The sequence below is a fragment of the Macrobrachium nipponense genome, chromosome 19, assembly GCF_015104395.2.
Source record: "Macrobrachium nipponense isolate FS-2020 chromosome 19, ASM1510439v2, whole genome shotgun sequence".
Taxonomy (NCBI): Eukaryota; Metazoa; Arthropoda; class Malacostraca; order Decapoda; family Palaemonidae; genus Macrobrachium; species Macrobrachium nipponense.
The window spans coordinates 80812527-80833614 of record NC_061088.1 but is presented as its reverse complement, the minus strand read 5'-3'; the positions used below and the strand labels follow the sequence as shown (position 1 = coordinate 80833614).

General features: G+C 38.3%; 2 protein-coding genes across 2 annotated transcripts; both read left to right on the top strand.

The window, feature by feature from the left end:
- Positions 1-4030: 4030 nt before the first annotated feature.
- LOC135213074 (uncharacterized) lies at positions 4031-9576 on the top strand. Its single transcript, XM_064246931.1, has 3 exons — positions 4031-4111; positions 6123-6289; positions 8331-9576. Exons 2-3 carry the CDS (start codon positions 6129-6131, stop codon positions 8827-8829), a joined length of 660 nt encoding a protein of 219 aa, XP_064103001.1. The 5' UTR covers positions 4031-4111; positions 6123-6128; the 3' UTR covers positions 8830-9576.
- A 2562-nt stretch (positions 9577-12138) lies between these two features.
- LOC135212142 (uncharacterized) lies at positions 12139-12693 on the top strand. Its single transcript, XM_064245555.1, has one exon. The coding sequence runs from the start codon at positions 12139-12141 to the stop codon at positions 12691-12693; it is 555 nt and encodes a 184-aa protein (XP_064101625.1).
- The last annotated feature ends 8395 nt before the right edge of the window (positions 12694-21088 follow it).

The window sequence follows — 21088 nt, the reverse complement described above, 5'->3', positions numbered from 1 at the left end:
CCGACTGCGAGGATGAGGTAGAAGCCCTTGGGTAGCAGTTCCTGCAGCACAGCGCACTCAACTTTACCGTCGAGTACAGCAGCAACGATCGCCTCCCCTTCCTCGACGTCCTTGTCACGAAGACGAATCAGAAGTTGGCGACTACAGTTTACACCAAAGCTACGAACCTTGGACTTTGTCTAAATGGCGATAGCGAGTGTCCTGCGCGGTTCAAGACCACCACCGTCAGGGCCTTCGTCAGGAGGGCCCTCTCGCACTGTTCGACGTGGCAGGACACACACCTCGAACTCGACCGAGCATCCCAGATGCTAATTAGCAATGGGTACTCGAATAAACTCGTAAACCGAGAAACACGAGCCGCCCTTGACAAGTGGTACATGACGGAGGAAGAGAGAAGGAACATTCCATCCCCGAAGGATATCAAACTTTTCTATAAAGCCTTCATGCACCACCAATACAAGGAGGACGAAGCAGCCATGAAGAAAATAATAGAGGAACACGTCCGCCCCATGGAGGAAGGAAAGAGAGTGTCCCTCATTATTTACTACAAGAATCGGCGTACGAAGGACCTCCAGATGAAGAACAACCCCTCCCCGCCCGTAGGAGACCCCCTAAAGCAGTCCAACGTCGTCTACCGATACGTATGCCCCGCCCAAGGATGCCCTGGGATTTACATCGGTATGACGACGATGCGCCTGTCAAAAAGGATTTCCTGCCACGCCCAGGAGGGCGCCATTAGGCAGCACGCCCTTGTAGTACACCACAGAAACATCACAAGAGACAACATCGTCAGGAATATTAAGATCATCGGGAGAGCACCTGACCCACGACGTCTGCGTCTCCTAGAAGCGCTGCTTATCCTCGAGCAAAAGCCTCCCCTTAATACCACCCAAGATGCGTTCCTGATACCAACGTGTGTGAGGAGGACCACACCCCTCCCCCCCAACCAAAGTACCAGTGCGCATGAAACAAACACCGGACATGAGAATAATACCAGGGGTGACGTCACACAGGTAGAAGCCAATCAAGAGGCTCCCGGTGATACCCCCCAGCTGAGAAGGTCTGCAAGACTCGTAAACGACCGCCGCACGAGTCACCTTCCCAGGAACCAATGAAAACCCGACCTGCCGGAGAGGTACGGGCTGCTCTGTGAGCAAGAGCCCGTGCTGGCACAAGGCCAGCTTAATCTTAAACAACAACCACTTGCACTGGAATTTACGGGCTGCTCTGTGAGCAAGAGCCCGTGCTGACACAAGGTCAGCTAAATCAAAAACAACAAAACAACCACTGGAATTACGGGCTGCTCTTGAGCAAGAGCCCGTGCTGGCATAAAGCCAGCTTAATCTTGAACAACAACAACAACACTGGAATTCAGTCCCTCAGCAGTTATCGCTTGATAATGTCCTGTGGATCAGGAGGAAACGTCGCGTTGGAGAGAGAGAGAGAGAATTGTATAAATAATAATAAATCAAATGACTCAACCGAATTTTACCATGCCCTTTGGTGCGTTGCTGGCCAGTCTAAACAACAACGAGAAAGCCGTCATCAGAAAGATATAGAAGACTCTTTACAAGATTAATAGTGCTGAAGCTGCAGTCATATTATTATTATTATTATTATTATTATTATTATTATTATTATTATTATTATTATTATTATTTAGAAGAATGAACCCTTTTCATAGGAAACAAGCCCACAGGAACCAATGACGCGAAATTCAAGCTTCCAATGAATGTGGTGTTCATTTAAAAGATATAACAGAAGGTAAGAGAAAATGTATAAAGCACAGATCAGTAATTGGAAAAGAAAAAAGTAATTAGAAAATGAATAAATAAAAGATAAAAATGTCACTAATGTATATGGGAGAGAATACAAAAGGAAACGTAGAGATTATAACTGTATCGGTGATAAAAAGAATGAAAAAACAACAGTTCTTTAAGATATATTTGATAAAAGTCATGAGGTAGAGTGTTGATAACGGAACGTGGAACTTATTCATTTTTTTGCTATTTTAAGAGTATCAAAAGTAATATTAAAAAAATAAAATGCTTTATTCCACAATTTTCACACATTTCTTTTATCCAAAATGCCCATTATTATGGGTCGTTTTACATTTCTTTTTTCTTGGATAAAGATGTTTTGCAAAGGTGTCAACCTAAGTTGACTTGATAAATCGACATTTTCTTCATAACTACAGTTTTGGTCAGTTTCCTTACAGTGCTCTTGTATAAAACCCACCTCTTTCTATTATGTCGTTTCCCTTCTGTAATCTTTCACAGGTCAAATAAATTGCTGCCAGAACGGTTTTGTGTCTTTGTAGAACATTTGACGTTGGTGGATGGAATGCGACAGAAATGTTTGAGATCAAATGAATACCATTCCCTACTGGCTGTCACCAGGATTACCAAGGCACTGAACAACCACCAATGCTTACTGACTCAGTGTTGGTAATCTTCGTCTCTTTGGGACGATTCTATGGATACGGAAATGTCAAAAATTGCCTTTATGGAGTTAATGCCTTTCGCACATCCGTAATTCATATTTTCACATCAGAGGGAAAAACTGAAACGAATCACATCTCTGTAGTTTCTGGAATGTTCCAAGAACTAAAGCTGTTATTCAGTGCAACAAAGTCAAATGACGTGAGTTAGGTTGTTCGGCCAAGCACTAGACCTCTTCTGGACAGCAAGACTGAAGAAAGGAAGTTTATGGAAAAAAGGAAAGAAAGTAGGTGCAGCTACAGGCCGAAGTGTCGAAGGGTAACTGCAAGCAACCATTATTAATGCCCACAGCAGGGGCGTCATTTCAGATTTTTTTTTTTTTCTTTTTTGTGGCGGTGGGGGTGGGAGATGGTTTGGCGAGCGAGGCGAACCTAATCAGCTGTTTTTGTTGTTGTTGTTGCCGTTTGTTGAGCTATTTTATGTGCTTTTCGAAGCCAAATAAGTAAGGCATTTCAGCAGAGATTATTTACTCCCACTACTGTCTATTTATGACATCATCACTGGTGGCTATTATAGTAGACAGACAAGGATCATAAAACGAAATATTTCCGAGAAATTTCATATATTTATGTTTGCGCATTTAAAAAGGGAACATGCAGTCACTTCTTGTGCCTTAGGGGATGAGGGGGGTAACATGAGGCTTTGGGGGGCAACTTGAGTCTTGGTTGCCCCCCCCCCCCCCCACCCCCGCACCCCCGCCGACCCAGCCACCCCAAAATTACGCCCCATACCGGGATTTGGTAAATTTGACGACAGTTCGCCCGGGAAACTGAAACTTAATTTACACAGAAATCAAATAACTACAGTTAACTTTGTAGAAGATTTTCCGTCTAGATTCGAAAGTGCTACCCAGATGGCGTCAAAGACTACTGAAATATACAAATGGATGCAGCGGCCAAATTGTTGACTGTCACAATCCTGCTTTCTGAAGCACAGGAAAAAAGGCACCTTGCTAATCTCTTATATTTGAAAAAAAAAATGTTCAAAATAAACCGTCTCCTGATTTCTGGAACTAGAAGAACCTTGTATGTGGAATTTAAGTCCATTATTATTTTTAGAACATAGTTTACTTTACTTTTGTGTTTAAGGAAGTATTTTCAGTGAAATTGTACGTCAATATTCATTTGCTCTCAGGATCTTCTACACGTATGGAAATGAGAGAGAGCGAACCCTAGACTATAAGATTCCATGAACTAGTATGCGCTGGAAGTTTGTTTCGATTTTAACACGTTCGAGTGTGTGTGCGTATTTGTAGAGGTAGTTGCGTTTATTTTTGCGTTGTAAGTCTGTTCGTCGGAGTTCTTGCATGCCTGTGCCTTTGGTTGAGCTGATGTGTCAGTGGGGATTGGTGGGTTTCATTTGCGCGTGCGCTGTGGGTATTTGCGCAATCACGTATCCTTTACACACCAGGTGATTGGTCGAGGCATATTTGGGGTGGGGGAGAAGCAAGTGATGAGCGAGACTTGTTGGCCCATGATTGGTCCTGATGAGGAAAATTATTCTCAAGTTGCTCTCTGCTTGAATAAGTTCAAGACCTTCATGGTTCGAAAGATCGGGCCATTGCCTGCCTGAGCCTCTCGCCTGGAGGTCGAATTCGTCTGTGAACCAAGGTAAAAAGAGTCCAGTTTATTTTAGTATATTATGTAGTCTGCGTTTGTTTGCATCTTGGTCAAAATTGCAAAATTCTTGATGTCTTTAGTGAGGACGTATGTACACTTTTATTCTTTCCGAAAGATGAATTGCCAATATCTTTTAACGAAAGAAACAGGTTCTTTTCAAAGGTTTTCAACAGATACCGTATTCATGTATTCTCTCAGTATTCGAAGAGAACACTAACCCATTTATGTTGTCCTTATAGAAGAAAATTGACTAAAGAACTTTGGCGGACTTTATTGAATGCCATTATCCACGTCAGCACCAGCATTATGAGTGGTGTGTTTTTGCTTGTGAAATGACATATTACATCCTTGTAAGAGCTTCCCTGTAATGATTACTGCTGCTTATCATTATCAGCTTATTAATATTCCTACCCTACAGTTTATAACTATTATTATCAATAGAATTGGTAAAGTCTGAATTGCCATTTATTTCTCAATGATAATTACACAAACGGAAACAAATTAAGATGCCATTCGGAAAGTTAAGAAATATTACTTCTAGATATCTTTCAATATATATATATATATATATATATATATATATATATATATATATATATATATATATATATATATATGTATAAAATATATATATATATATATTATATATATATATATATATATATATATATATATATACACACATATATATATGTATGATATGTATATATATATATAATATATATATATATATATATATATATATACATATATACATATATACATAATATATATAATATATATTATATATATATACATATATTATATATATATATATATTATATAATTTATATATATGTATAATATATATATATATATATATATATATCATATATATATATATATCATATATATATATATACTAGTATATATATATATGAATAACTTGATCACGAAATATATAAAACGTGATGCTATGTACAAATAAAGGTTTTTTCCCACGAAGGAAAAAATGAAAAAGCGTGATAGCCAAGTACTTTCGGTCCTGTTCGTACCCTTTACTGAGGGTCCGAACAGGACCGAAAGTACTTGGCTATCTCGCTTTTTCATTTTTTCCTTCGTGGCAAAAAACCTTTATAAATATATATATATATATATATATATATATATATATATATATATATATATATATATATTTATGGTAAAGTATTAATTAATTAATCTGTGGGGTTGCACCCTAAAGCCAATGATGGTCAATAGCGGCAGATACAACGGCAGTGGTGAGCGAATTTCGCAAAATATCTATTATTAGGAAGTAATGAATGAGCGGATTCATAGCGAAAGCTCCACTCAGCCAAACAGTTTATTTCAACAATTTTGTAATGATCATTTTGACGGTCAAGAATATCCTCATTGTCAATCTTCCCTATTGTTGAATTACCCCTCAAAATGATGGACAGGTGTCAAACCCTCAGCTTGGTATTGTTGCTCAAACGGCAACACCCTCTGTGCCTTCATGTTGATAACTTTCAACGAATCATTTCTAGGTTAGCGTCTGCCGTACCGTCTCTTTACTAAGTAAATTATGCCCAAGTGCTTTATTTTATTCTTTATTAATTGCTCAACTCTTTCCATGTATTTTCATAGTAATCGCATCCATAGCTGCATAAACCTTACTTTGGATTCGATAATTATCTTCACTCTTATTTAATTTAGGATTTTTCCCTCTTTCTTTGTTTGATTTCTGTTACTATCATTTTCCTTCTCTTCCAGATCTATTCTGGCTATTTTGCAGCGACATTTCCTTCCTGTTACTTTATACATCCAAACATTAACTAGCCCCTTTACCCTCTTTGTGAGCGTGTTGATATATATATATATATATATATATATATATATATATATATATATATATATATATATATATATGTCTTTATAGCAAAATCAGGAAGTCTTCTTTATATGACAGAAATCCTTTATTATGATGTACCGATGTTCTAAATGGACACCTTTCTCTTCTCAGGTGACAATGCGTTTCGAAGGCCTGTTGATCTTCTCAGCTATAGTGCTGCTGGCGTTGAGGAAATCAGGCTCTGTCAAGATACAACCCTCAAAGACTTTTGAATTAGTCCTTACTGGACAAAAGCTTAATGGGAATTACACATCCTTCTCTTCAATTAGTGTCCAGAGGTAACAGCCGTTCAAGTATTTAATCTTAAATATGCAATAAAATCCAGTTGGTATTAATCACTCATTGAAGTTGGTGTAGTATTCCAATGCAATGGCACAATGTTGACTGTAATCATATTACTGAGAAGCAGTGATTGGTGTGATATTTTGTAAGTAAACAGATGGTTGTGGGTGCAGAAGCATAATGCACGGGTGTATACTTCAGTCATGGTTTGGGAGAGAGGGAAGGACGTTCGTCTTTGGGATGGTCAAGCTTCCACACTTCTGTTTCATACACCTAAAGGGAAGGTGCATGGCAGTTACAACCAAATATCTCTTTACTATTAACAAATGATAACTAAAAGACTAAGCGATAACTAAAAAGACAAGACATCAACACTGGTGTAGGAGGACCCACGAATTCCTGAGCTGACCTTTGCACCGATTCATATCGTTCTTCGACAGAGAGACTAGTTGAAATGGAATTGATTTCCCTTATTGCAAGAAAAGTTACGAATTAATGACGGACTGAAATATTTTTACACTGAACTTAAGTGGGAGTCACTGGTTTATGCAGCATAAAGTATTCCCGCGAAAAGGACCCTCTTATTCTGTTCCAGTATTTATTTTTTTTTAGTCCATCATTTACAGCCAACCTTCTCATCATTCCATTCAACTGAACGGACAAATAGCAGGCAATCTGACTACATTAACAGGTCCCCTAACGCCTTGAAAATAGTTCTATATCGCATTTGATAATTGATCTAGTTTGTACTCGTCCATTAGCAAATCCGCATTGGATAAAACTTGAAAGAGCTGACGACCGTCACAAATACTCCAGTGCTTGATGTGCGCATACTAACAATGGCAATGAACTGGTTTGCAGTTGATGTGCTTATAAAGGTCTTCAAATAAGCTTTTCAGAATTTCAGAAATCAATTGAGGGATTGGATGTGGCTCGTAATTATTGCAGTCAACAATTACTTTACTTGGAACAGATACAGCAACAAAATTTTCAGAAATGCTATTTGGATGAGAAGCAAAAACTTCACCAGGGTGACAAAAAAATACACACACACACACACACACACACACATACACACACCCTAAAGCTGTATGTGTATGTCATCACTCATGAATAGCATTTGTCCCTAGTTATGTCATTTTGACAATTATCTTTTTGCGCCTGGGATTTCTGTCGATAAAATATTTTTTGCTCGCAAGTAAGTTTTCAAAAACCTGTTCTTAGTCCAAGCAGGAGTAATTATATCAATAAATGATATAATTTTACTGTCTTTACACACCATTCACGAGATGAAGTTCTCTTCATTTTGAAGTTACATTGCTTGCTCATCTCGATTCTGTTCATTACCAAAAGCTGATCATTCTTTGGAAACCACCAGAGAAACGCGATTATTTCTAAAAACTAGTTAGTGGGGTCCGGTACCCGGGGGGTGAGGCCGGATGCCACGTCCCCAGACGATGTGACTGTTCTCTAAGGTAATAGTTATCTAACACCGGTGTTTGTTTTTTTTCCGAGCTAGCGTCCGAACTTCTTATTTCCTTTTCTTGTTATTTCCTGTTGTTGTTGTACCTGCCCTACTTGTCAGTTCATAAGAATTCACACTTCAATGTTTACCATCAACTACCAAACGAGCGGTAGTTTTCCCAGATGTAATTTTCACCCGTATCTTAACATATTCAGCAACGATTTGAAAATGGTTTGGTCTTGTTAGTTAGGTAGTAACTGAGTAGGGAGAGACCCTCTCCCCTTCACCCCTCTTTAAGCCCTAATGCTAATAAATTGGTCCGTTAGCTGTTAAGCACTTTCGTGAGATTCCGCACTGGTGAAAAGTGTTTACAGATAACAGACAGACAGACCAAACTACTGTTTTTTGTAGTTAGATTCCTTGCAAACAACGACAGTTCCCTTTCAAATAGGTCGCAATTGAATGAGAGCGTGAGGAGGAGAAAACTGCGAATCAGAAGGATGATTTCTCCTGACGAAGCTATTTATCAAGTTTTTATCGATTTAAGACGTCATCTTCTCTTCCATTCTCAGCTGTGCTTCTCACTGTATCACCCGTGGCTGCTGGCTGCTGACTTGGGACGTTGCTACGAGCACCTGCAGCCTTCTGGACCCTCTCACTGCCCTGCCTGGAATCGAAGCAGGACCATCCACCCTCAGGACGTATTTCTGCTCTGGCATAAATAACGCCAGAGTGAAGATGTTCCCAGAGAAAATCATCTGGACCGATTGCAGAACAAAATGTGAGAATCTGGGAGGGCGGATGTTTTTACCCCCAGATTACACTTACGCTGCTGTTTTAACTGTTATTTCTGGCTCTATTGTGTATCATGTGGGCATGTATCGGTTTCCAAATGACACAAAGACTTGGTACAACATGGACGGGCAGGTTATCTCTCCTCCTGTACGTTGGGATACGAATGAACCGACCAATAGCGGAGGTATGGAGTACTATGTTCTATTCAACAACAAGGGATTAGCAGACATAAGCACATCCACTCTCTATTCGTATGGTTGTGCTTGTGAAATATAGATGCACACCGTACATTTTCAGAGAAATCCACACTCATAAGATTGTAAAATTTCCACTGGAAACGATTGCACATAAGTACAGACCCTCATTATACGTATGGGTGCGCTTGTGAAGTATAGCTCCCATATGGACTGTAAGAGACAATGTTTATTTTGTTTCTGTTGTATTATCTCTGTGATTTCTCCCTTCAGGGGTTAGTTGATGGGATCTGACCTATAATTCGTAATATACTCACAGCTCAAATAGAAATTAGATTTGCTAATGATTGAAATTGTAATCACACATTAATTGTTATGAGTATCTCAGTATCTGACTTGTAACTTTGTTTGGAATAAAACAGGCATTTTCCCTTTTTTTTTTTTTTTTTTTTTTTTTTTTTTTTGCTAATTGCACGACAGTATCTTGAGACTTGTTTGCGTATCTATCATCCTACATGTTATATACTAATGTTTGTGGCACTAGGACGGGTTCTACCTTCAGGGATAGATGGCCCTATACATTGCACGTAGTGTTCACACTTTGAAATCCACCCTATTGTACTTAAAGTGAGTGTAATTCTTATTGTATTAAGCAAATGAATTATTGTTGAAGTTGCAGTTGAATAGACAGTATTATTGAGTTTATTATTTACTATCTTAGTCAAATGAATGAGATTAATGCTGAATATTATAATAGAATTAGTGATTGACATAATGCAGTGAATGACAGACATCGTAATGGTTCTGTCCATGGTCAAAATAAAGCATATCTGGGTTTAAAGTTTGTCCTTTTTCCATCATTTATTTAATAATATTTTCTCACATCTTGAAGGTCAACTCAAAGAGTAAAGCATCTTTCTAGAGAACTGAATGCCAACAATAAAATGAAAGATTAGTTATTATTATTCAGAGGATGAAACCTGTTCACATGGAACAAGCCCACCAAAGCGGCCACTGACTTGAAATTCAACCTTCCAAAGAATATGGTGTTCATTACGGAGAATTAAGAAACAGTGAGCACATTTAGTGTAAAAATAATGGAAGGCACCTTCTCTTAACTTCAAGCAACAACACCCATGAATAGAGTAGGGTTGGGGTATGGAGCCCTTTTAAGGGGAAATGAAGTCTGCATCCTAAGTAATGGCGTTAGAGAAATTAAACATTTTTGTTCCTGAACTTTAAAGAAAACGGTATTTATATTTAGTTTTGTATAAATGTATCATACTTTGATGTAGATGTAAATATTGCGGTAAAAAAAAAAAAGCGTGAGGCCTTTTACCCATCTGAATATTGTGAAAGAAGGTTTATAGAAATCGCCATTAAATGCAAGAAATCTCCATTTGCTATGTATAACACGAGTTGATGCAACTATTTTGGGAAATGACGGGAAAAGAACTGTTTACTGTGCATGAGAATTTCCCGCTATTGAATAAAGATGGCCCAGGTAACTTCACCATCAAAATACAAGCAGATGAAAAAGAAAAAGCAAATAAAACAAATCCTCAGAATCCTTAGGGAGGCCTCTTACCCCACCTTCCCCTACAAGAGAGCAAGCGCTTCCTGGACAGTCAGTTTGTCCTCATAGCACCCAACAGGGCGTGGATGTCACTGTAGCACTTCGCCAGGACGTGGATGTCATTGTAACACTTCAACAGAGTGTAGCTGTCATTGTAGCACTTCAATAGCGTGTAGATGTAATTGTAATTCTACACCAGGACGTGGATATCATTGTAACACTTCGCCAGGACGTGGGTGTCGTTGTAGCACTTGAGCATGGCGTGGGAGCCATTGTAGCACTTCGAGAGGGAGTTTGTGCCACTGTAGCCCACCCACCCCCCCCCCCCCCCCCAAATAAAATCCCATCCAACTTCGCTGGTGGATGTAAAACAGGGAAGACTAGAAATAGCAATACTAGTGATATTCATAGATATTATATATATATATATATATATATATATATATATATATATATATATATATATATATATATATCGCTCTAAGATATGGCGGTTACTAGTAGCTCGAAAAATAAATCTAGCCACGTGGGGGAAGGCAAGCCAGCCCAACTCAGCGCCGGTCCCAAGCCCGGATAAATAGGGAGGGTTGGAGTCAGGAAGGTCATCGGTCTGTAATATCTCCTGCCAGAACTTTTATGAAATGAGTCTCACAAGGAATGAGAATAGGGCTAGGTTTGTCACCCGGAAGTGACCCACAGATACATCGCCCTAACTCTGTGGACATGCAAGGGCTACCGCATCGGAGCGAGTGCGGCTAAAGAAGCGAGCTCGAGAACTACGAGTAGGAACATTAAATGTTGGTACAATGACAGGAAGAGGGTGGGCAATAGCTGACCTTATGAAAACAAGACGAGTAGATATTCTCTGTGTACAGGATACAAGATGGAAAGGTAACAAAGCGAGGGAAATTGGGGAGAGGTATAAGATGTTCTATAGCGGAGCAAATAAAGAAGGCAGGAATGGTGTTGGAATAATTCTGTCAAGTGAAATGGAGAAGGAAATCGTTGAAGTAAATAGAAAAAATGATAGGATTATTTGGGTCAGGCTGATGGTTGAAAATTGCACTGTTAACATATTTAGTGCATATGCACACCAGATAGGATGCTCAGATGAAGAGAAAGATCACTTCTGGTCGGAAATGGAAAAGGTACCAGCAGATGAAAGATGCCTTGTCGGGGGAGATCTGAATGGGCACGTAGGCCAGAATAACCATGTGATCAGCCGTATACATGGTGGGTATGGCTATGATGAAAGAAATGCAGAGGGTGAGAGAACTCTTGATTTTGCTGTGTCCAAGGATATGGTACTGGCGAACACTTTTTTCACCAAGCGGCAAGAACATCTAGTTACGCACAAAAGCGGCGGAAGGTCCAGCCAGATAGATTACTTGATGTATAAGAGGAAAGATTTACGCCAGGTAAAAGATTGTAAGGTCATACCAGGAGACCATGTGAGTGTGCAACATCGTTTGGTAGTGATGGACTTGGTTATGGAAATTGAACAAAAAAGGAAGAAAAAAATGCAGGGGCCAAAAAGGATTAAATGGTTTAAGCTGAAAGAGATTGAACTTTGTAGGCAGTTTAAAGAAAAAGTAATAGAGGAACTAGCTCATGAAATTGAGGATGTTGATGAATAGTGGAACAGAACGATGGAAATAATACTGAGGGTTGCTAGAGAAATATTGGGTGAGAGTAGTGGCAAGATGTTCGAAAATAAGGAAACGTGGTGGTTCAGTGAAGAAGTGAAGGATGCAACAAAGCAAAAGAGAGAAGTAAAGAAAAGTTGGGAGGGGACCCAAATGGGAAAAGGACTGGATGGCCTATAAGGAGGCAAATAAATTAGCAAAGAAAACTGTAGCAATTGCTAAGGATAGAGCATATGATCAGCTTTACAAAGAGCTAGATACCAGGGAAGGGCAAGGAAAGATCTTTAAACTAGCACACATGAGAAATAAGAATACCAAGGATATAACACACATAAGACAGATTAAGGATAAGGATGGAAATATACTGAGAAATGAGAGAGACATAATGAGATGGGAGGAATATTTTGAGGCCTTATTGAATGAAGAAAATGGAAGATTTCTAAGAGGAGACGGACACACAAATTGTGGACCAGTCACAGAAATAACAAAAGCTGAGGTTAGAGTGGCACTGGGAAAGATGAAAAATAGTAAAGCGGTGGGACCAGATGGCATACCTGCAGAAGCCTGGAAGGCTCTTGATGAGGAAGGAATTGACATATTGTGGCAGTTAATGAAAAAGATTATGGAAAGTGAGACGGTACCCGAAAATTGGAGAGAAAGTATATTAATCCCAATATTCAAAGAGAAGGGGACATACAGTGTTATGAAAATTACCGAGGAATAAAGCTCATGTCACATACACTGAAGGTATTTGAAAGAATTATGGATGAAAGATTACGGCAGCAAGTTTTCATCGGTAGACAGCAACTAGGATTCATGAAGGGGATTAGTACTGTGGATGGTATTTTCGCTCTGAGACAAATTATGGAAAAGTACAGAGAGAAGCAAAAGGTCTTGCATATGGCCTTTATAGACCTTGAGAAGGCAAATGACAGAGTACCACGACAGGAAATATGGAGATGTCTCAGGGAGAGAGGAGTGATGGAGAAGTACGTCAGAATGATCAGGGAGATGTATAGAAATGTAAAGACCAGTGTCAGATCTACAGTTGGAAGAACAGAAAATTTCCAAGTTGGAGTCGGGCTACATCAGGGATTTGCTCTAAGCCCACTTCTGTTTAACATCGTCTTGGATGTGTTAACAGAGGATGTCAGGGAGGAGTCACCATGGTGTCTGCTCTATGCAGATGACATAGTCTTGGTAGCCGAGAACAGGGAAGAACTGGAGGGGAAACTTGAAAGATGGAGATATGCCTTGGAGAGTAGAGATTTAAGAATAAGCAGGAAAAAGACAAAATATATGACAACCGAATTGGATGGCGACCAGCAAACAACAATCAAATTAGGCGGAGAAAACATCAAAAGGGTTCATTAAATTCAAATACCTTGGCTCGGTGATTGACAATGAGGGGAACATGGAATAGGAAATTAACAACCGGATTCAGTGTGGTTGGAACAGCTGGAGGAAGGTGTCTGGTGTCATATGTGATAGGAAAGTCCCTAATAGTGCACAAGGCAGTGGTCAGACCAGCAATGACATATGGATTGGAAGCAGCTCCTCTAAAGAAAACAGAGGGTAGAAAGTTGAACGTAACCGAGAGGATGATACTTAGGTGGATGAGTGGAGTAACCAAAAAGGACAGGGTTAGAAATGAACATATTAGGGGTGCAGTAAAGTCACTGATGCATCAAAGAAAGTGCAAGAGGCAAGGTTAAGATGGTATGGCCACCTGATGAGAAAGAAGAGCAACACATGGCAAGAGAAGTGATGGACGTGGAGGTGGATGGAACACGAAGGAGAGGAAGACCTAAAACCAGGTGGAAAGATTGCATTAGAGATGATATAAGGGAGAAGGGAGTATGGGAGGAAATGACACGGGACAGAGGTAGATGGAAGAGACTCATTAGAAACGGCGACCCCGAATAGGGATAAAGCTGGGAAGAAGAAGAAGAAGAAGAAGTAGCTCGAAAAATAGTGGAATATTTCAACGGCATCCTGGGGGCGGGGCCTACGGTGAGCGTCACAGACTCCCGTGATTTCCGGAAGTTCTCCGAAGAATCTAGACGAGGTATTGCATCAGAAATCGCGGCGCTTCTCACGTCACGTCGGCGCCTAACGAATTCTACAACACTCCTGCCGATTCTAGAACCATCATGAGAACAGGCACCTCCAACACAATGCGCTAATGCCTCCTTACTGCCGAACTTCTCGTAAATGCGTTTTCCTTTCCTTTAACTTCCTTTGCTATTAAAACAAGGACTACAGACTTGTCAGTAGTTTGCCATTAGGTGCCCGTCCCAATATTTCAAAATCTTTGTATTGTATATTCTGTTTGTATTTATTGGCGTGTTGTCTGATGTTAGAAAATTCAGGATTAGCAAGTTTGTTACCAGTTCTGTAGCTAACGCCCTTATGGCAATCTATTCTGACCCTTAGTAACCTCTGTGTGGATCCCACATATGTCTCCAGATTACATATAGGGCAATTAAACTTGTACACAACACACGAGGTCATCAAAGGGTCAAGTTTATCCTTGAATTTTAACAAACTACCTAAAAAATTTTATAGTCATTGTTTTTGTGGTTTTAAATTAAACTCTTTATCCACATTACTTCATCGTGCCTTCTCACTGACATCTAGTTGGGAATTTTTTTCACGAAGAAATCAACTTTTTACGTAAATATTTTACTAACAATTATTTTTCCACTACACTTTTTCACGGGTATGTTTTTAAACTTCTTATTAACGTTTTTATTCCAAAAGTCTCCATACCTACTGTGCCTAAGTTTCCATTTTATGCAAATGTACCTTTAATCCATGACAAAAATGTCTACGATGCACAAAGAAAACTCATATTTGATTATATACCAGCTATTAGATTTAATATCATCCCAACAAATCCACTCAGTTTAGGTAGTTTGTTTAAATTCAAGGATAAACTTGACCCTTTGATGACCTCGTGTGTTGTGTACAAGTTCAATTGCCCTAGATGTAATCTGGGATCCACACAGAGGTTACTAAGGGTCAAAATTGATTGCCATAAGGGCGTTAGCTACAGAAATGGTAACAAACTTGCTAATTCTGAATTTTCTAACATCAGACAACACGCCAATAAATGCAAACAGAATATACAATACAAAGATTTTGAAATATTGGGACGGGCACCGAATGGCAAATTGCTGACAATTCTGGAGTCCTTGTTTTAATATTAAACAGCTTGTTCCTCAATTGAACACTTAGCAGTCTTTCTCGACAACTCTTTCTTTACCTTACGTGAGCTGTTGCCTTTTGTCATTTCTGGTTTGTTCCTTCTGACTTCTGTCCTTCCTTTCTCTCTTGATGGTTGGTTCTGCTACAAATAGTTTTTTTAATTTTTTTATCTTGTCGTTTATAATGTATTATGTCTTGTATTTGTAATTTAGCGCTTTTAATGTTAATTTTATTGTTTTACGTCTTTACAGCTTGAAAATGAAACCTTTGTGTTTTGAAACGTTGCAATAAATGTATTTTAAGGACCACCTGGGATGTACTTCCTCCTACAACTGTCTTATATATATATATATATATATATATATATATATATATATATATATATATATATATATATATATATATATATACTTATATATTATATATGTATATATTATATATATATAGATATATATATATATATATATATATATATATATATATATATATATATATATATACGTATATATATAGTAATGTGTGTGTGTGTATGTGTGTGTGTTTACATGCATATACGATCACTAACAATCGTTATTGTGGAATGTGCGGTATTGCTAATTTTAGTAATTCGTACTTATATAATGAACCCAATATCATTTGATGCTACTGAGAGGAATATTCTGTGGTTGTTCAGAATCATGATATAATTTATACAACGAGAACTGTATCTGAGAGAGAGAGAGACAGAGACAGAGAGCAAAATTCTAAAAAATATAATTACGTTGATAATTTTGTTAAAGTTTTGTTCTGTAAATTTAACTATAATGGGTAACGAAAATCTACAATAATCATATGTTATTGCACATATTTTCTTCAGCCGTTATGAGATCACAGGAGAGTGAACCTATCTCTTAAGTCCCTATAATTTCATGACATTGAAATAACTACGTATTTATAGGCGATGCCCAATGAGATACGCAGGGAAAAATTAATATATATCTATACACAATTGATAGTATTAAGTAGAAATTTAGGCGCTCTGTCGAGGGAAAGCTGTATTCCTCTCCGAGCTACCAACTCATTGTTGCCACTACAGAAGTAATTGCTCCACATTTTAAAAGGAAAAAAAGTAATTGCTACCGGTGTCACGATAGCTATTTACCAACGGGCAGAAGCAGAGAAAAAGATGAATGGTATCCCATCACGCATGTACGGTAGTCAAAGACCTTCCTAACCATGTGACTGAATGAGTTCCGTTACTTTTAGTTAAAAAAAAAAAAAACGTACAGCATGGAGAACCAAACTTCTTGGACATTTACAAAAGAGAAGACAAAATTAATAGATTTTTGAGAAAATTAAATAATGAAGGTATTTTAGATGAAACTACGGATCAGAAACTATTTGTGACAGGCTCTTCTTTTTGTATTTTATATGGACTCCCTAATATACATAAGGAAGGAGTTCCTGTTAGACCCATTATGGCAGCCTATAACAGGCCTTCTTTTACAATATCGAAATACCTTGTCTCATTACTCGGTGAATTTGCTTACAACGATTTCTCACTTCAAAATGGATGAGTTCCAGAAAGAAATAGTTTTACAAGATGGTGATCTACACATGGCAAGCTTTGATGTAGAATCTCTCTTCACAAATGTGCCTCTAAATGAAACTATCAACATTATTTTAGACAAGATTTTTTATGGCGATCATGTACTTTCTAATGGTTTTAATAGACAACTTTTTAAGATGTTTCTTGAGCTTGCTGTGCAAGACTATGTTTGTTTTTAATGGCCAACTCTTTTCGCAGGTAGATGGAGTTGCCATGGGCTCCCCATTGGGGCCTGGGTTCGCCAATATTTTGAAGTCTTTTAGAAAACAACTTTTTAACTAGTTGTCCAGATATATGTAAGCCTGTCTATTATAGACGATATGTTAATGACACATTTGTACTATTCAATGAATCTTGGCAAGGGGCGATGTTTCTGGACCATATCAATAGTCAACATGAAAATATAAGGTTCACCATGGAAAAAGAAAACAACAATTGTCTACGTTTTCTAGATATCAATGTAAGCAGAGACAATGGTGATTTTATTATTTTCTCACAGAATTCATATCCTAAAAATTTGGTTTTTAAAGTAATTAACAGGCTGTTGTCACAACACTTCTCTTTTTTACTGTCACAACACTTCTCTTTTTTACTGTAATAATTTTAAGTTATATCTATAAGTAATATATTTTTTTCTCTCTCAACTTTATTTTTAAAATATTTTTTTTAAATTTTAACAATTCTAATGTTATTTTTACAGACTGAAGATGCACAGAGAACATGTGCGAAACTTATCATGTGAATAAACTTTGGCATATTTGATGTGTTTTGTGGACCCTGCTGTATGCTTTTATATATCTTCACCTGGAATCCGCCTATATATATATATATATATATATATATATATATATATATATATATATATATATATATATATATATATATATTATATATATATATATATATATATATATATATATCTATATATATATATATATATGTATATATATATGTATATATATATATGTATATATGTATATATATATATATATATATAGTGTGTGTATATATATATATATGTGTGTGTGTGTGTGTGTATGTATGTATGTATGTATGTGCAGAAGATCGGAACAACAACGTTCAGGAACTCTACCAACAAGCAGCCTGTTGCGAGAAGACTAGAAAAGCCAGAATAACAACATAAAATACAATAATAGAAAGAGGGATTTTAATGAATTGGTACTTCGGCCCCAGAACCACTTTTGTCCAGCAACTCGGGCTTCGACCAGAACATATGTATATGCTAATTATACGAAATACAATCACTAATGATTTTCGGGCTAAACTCTTATTCCACCCACTGCAACACCTGGCCTGTCAGCTAATTCCTGAGATGTATGCCAGTGTTGCACCAGCCCTAGTTGTTTAGGTTGAGTTAGGTTAGAATAGATTAAACTAATAATAATAATTTGGCTGTGGGAAACATAATGAGATTATTTTCAAGAAAATTCTATGGTTATTTTTGAGATGTGGCGTCCGGTGTTTTTTTTCCTTTTCTTTTCATGCAACGTTTTCGGTACTCGGTCACGTCTCCTGAAAACGAGGACTGTCAGCTGGGTCAATAGGATTTGCAGTCTCCCTGCTAAGGCGCTCAACAAAGTGTTGTTATTTCAACCTTAAACTGCTAATCAGACACGTCACGAAATCCACTTCATAAGTATTCATTTTATTCAGGTATACTACTAAACCTTCTTCAGGGTAATGTCCCACTTTGTTTAGCAAATTGATTTCCCCTCTCTTCTCTCCTCCTTATATGTTCAGCGTTAGGCGTTTACGTACAAGTGCCTCGCATATTTGGGAGAGGAAGATGATTGATTGGTGTTAAGTTATGTGGCGTCACGGGGAAAGATGAAGGTGCTAATGCATCAGCGTCCCTTCGACCCCTAGCTGCAGCCCCTTTTCATCCATTCTACTGTACCTCCGTTCATATTATCTTTCTTCCATGTTAGTGTCCAGTGTCCACCCTCTCTTAACAGCTGCTTCATGGTGCAACTGCTTTGAGGTTTTTCTCCTGTTACACCTTTCAAACCTTCTTAACTCTCAGATTCCCTTTCAGCGCTGAATGGCCTAATAGGTCCCAGTGCTTGGCCTTCAGCTTTTGGAGAGAGGTGATGAAATTTTAGGGAGAAAAAACCAACCTCCCCCAGAAGCCACCAGAGAAATGCAGTCATCTGCATGAGGAACAAGTCAACCGAGTTTTCTGTCTGGTGGTGGCCTCAGCCACGGCCCATGAAACTCAACCATGGACTGGGGGTGGCCTATGTTGTTGGTAACTATAGCACTGCCAGAGGTAGGATTATGGCTAACTTTAACATTAAATAAAATAAAAACAATTGAGGCTAGAAGGCTGCAAGGTGTTACGTTTCATGACTGGAGGGTGGATGGTCATTGTACCAATTTGCAGCCCTCTAGCCTCAGTAGTTTTTAAGATCTGAGGGCGGACGGATAGACGAAGCCGGTACAATGGTTTTCTTTAAAAGAAAACTAAATATGAGGCTTACTTCATATCCGGGTGGGAAAAGCAGCGGGACAGAGACTTGACATTCTCTTCGGCCCACATTCGGTACTGTGTAGGAATCGGATTATTTGACATCTAGCTCATCAATTGAATGGTGTAAGTCAAAGCATAAGAATATGAGATGTATTTTTCTGCACTTCATTTATAGTGTTTTGACGCTGTAAGCATAACTGATCTGTATTCGTGGGATAACAGCAGGTGGCGTCATTCTGTCTCGTCTTTATATTTGGCATTTGAAGGTCTTTCAAATCGAATCTAAATTTTAAAAATCCCTGTCTTTAGGGTAGTTTCGACAGAACACCTCACGCGATGCGCTGTATAGGTATTACTTAAGTTCTTTACAACGTCTCTTCGGCTCCCAGCTGGGACCCCTTTCATTCATTTTACTTTACCTCCGTTCATATTGTCTCTCTTCCACCTTACTTCCCACCCCGTAATGAGAGTTGTGTCAGCATTAGGCTCAGCGCTGAATGACTTCACAAGTCCCAGCGCTTGGCCTTTGACCCAAATTTTACGTTCTAATTCCAGATTTGATTTACCACCCATCATGAATATGTGACTATGAAAACAGGAAAATGTAGGCAAGACTTCATGAATCTACAGCGATGGTTACAGATCCCACTTGTCTCAGCATCTTGTCTTACGATTCCTGGAAAGTTTTTCTCTATGGAAGTCAGAAGTCTTCCGTCAGCAGAGCCAGGGGTCTTCTTCTCTTAATTGTAGGATGTCCTTCTTCGTCTGTGTCCGAAAGTTTCGCATTTGAAAAGGGAACTACTTGTCTAGCAGAGCGTTAGCATCCACGCCCTGTTGAAAAGCGCCTCAGTGGCGTGGTCGGTATGGTGTTGGCGTGCCGCGAGTTCGATTCTCAGACATTCCATTGAGGGGTGAGAGATGTGTATTTCTGGTAATAGAAGTTCACTCTCGTTGTGGTTCGGAACCCACGTAAAGCCGTTGGTCCCGTTGCTGAGTGGTTAACCACTGGTTCCATGCAACGTCAAAAGCAATACAAGCAAACGCCCTGTTGAAGTGTTGCAATGCCTAACTGCTCATTCAAGACGCATTTGATCCCCTCTACTCTGAAACTGTGGGATAGTCCTGTTGCAAGCCAAGGATGCTGGCTGTTGCTTTGACGTTAAGAAAAGATGCTTTCCATTCTTTTTATTTCATTAAATCTTTACAACTGATGCTTCTTTTTAGAAGAATTTGTTTGTTTACCTTTATATGTTGTATTTTGCATACTATAATTTTATTATTTTTTCTTTCACTTAACTGTGAGTATTCAGGTCTCCGAGGTGTTGACGTGTGAGCAAATATTAAATAAAAGTGAAAAAAAAAAAACACTTTTAACATAAATATGTTATTTATTTTGACCATGAATAGAACTATTATAATGTCTGACACTCATTGCATTCATTATGTCGATCATTAATTTCATTATAATGCCAAGTAGTATTAATCTCATTCACGACTGAGGTATGAAAATGGCAGACTTCACAGTGCAAAGAAATTCAATAACTTTGCTTAACAGTGTATCCAACTGAACCAAAGTAAATTACAGGCGCTGAAATGAATTACAATAACAACTTCAACGATAATTCATCAGTATAATAATTCAATGAAAAAATTCCTCAGTGTAATAATACAATAAAAATTGCACTCACTTTACCTGGAATAGGGAGTGTCTCAAAGAGTGAACAGTACATACGATGTATGAGACCATTCATCCTTGCAAGCATAGCACTCCTAGTGACGTAACCATTAGTATAGATATATATGTAAACCGATGGCTATACAAAGATAGTT

Coding starts and splice junctions, on each gene's coding strand:
- LOC135212142 (XM_064245555.1), top strand. CDS start 12,139: ATGGCCTATAAGGAGGCAAATAAATTAGCAAAGAAAACTGTAGCAATT.
- LOC135213074 (XM_064246931.1), top strand. CDS start 6,129: ATGCGTTTCGAAGGCCTGTTGATCTTCTCAGCTATAGTGCTGCTGGCG. Junction 6,290..8,330: donor TCTTCAATTAGTGTCCAGAG/GTAACAGCCGTT, acceptor TTCCATTCTCAG/CTGTGCTTCTCACTGTATCA.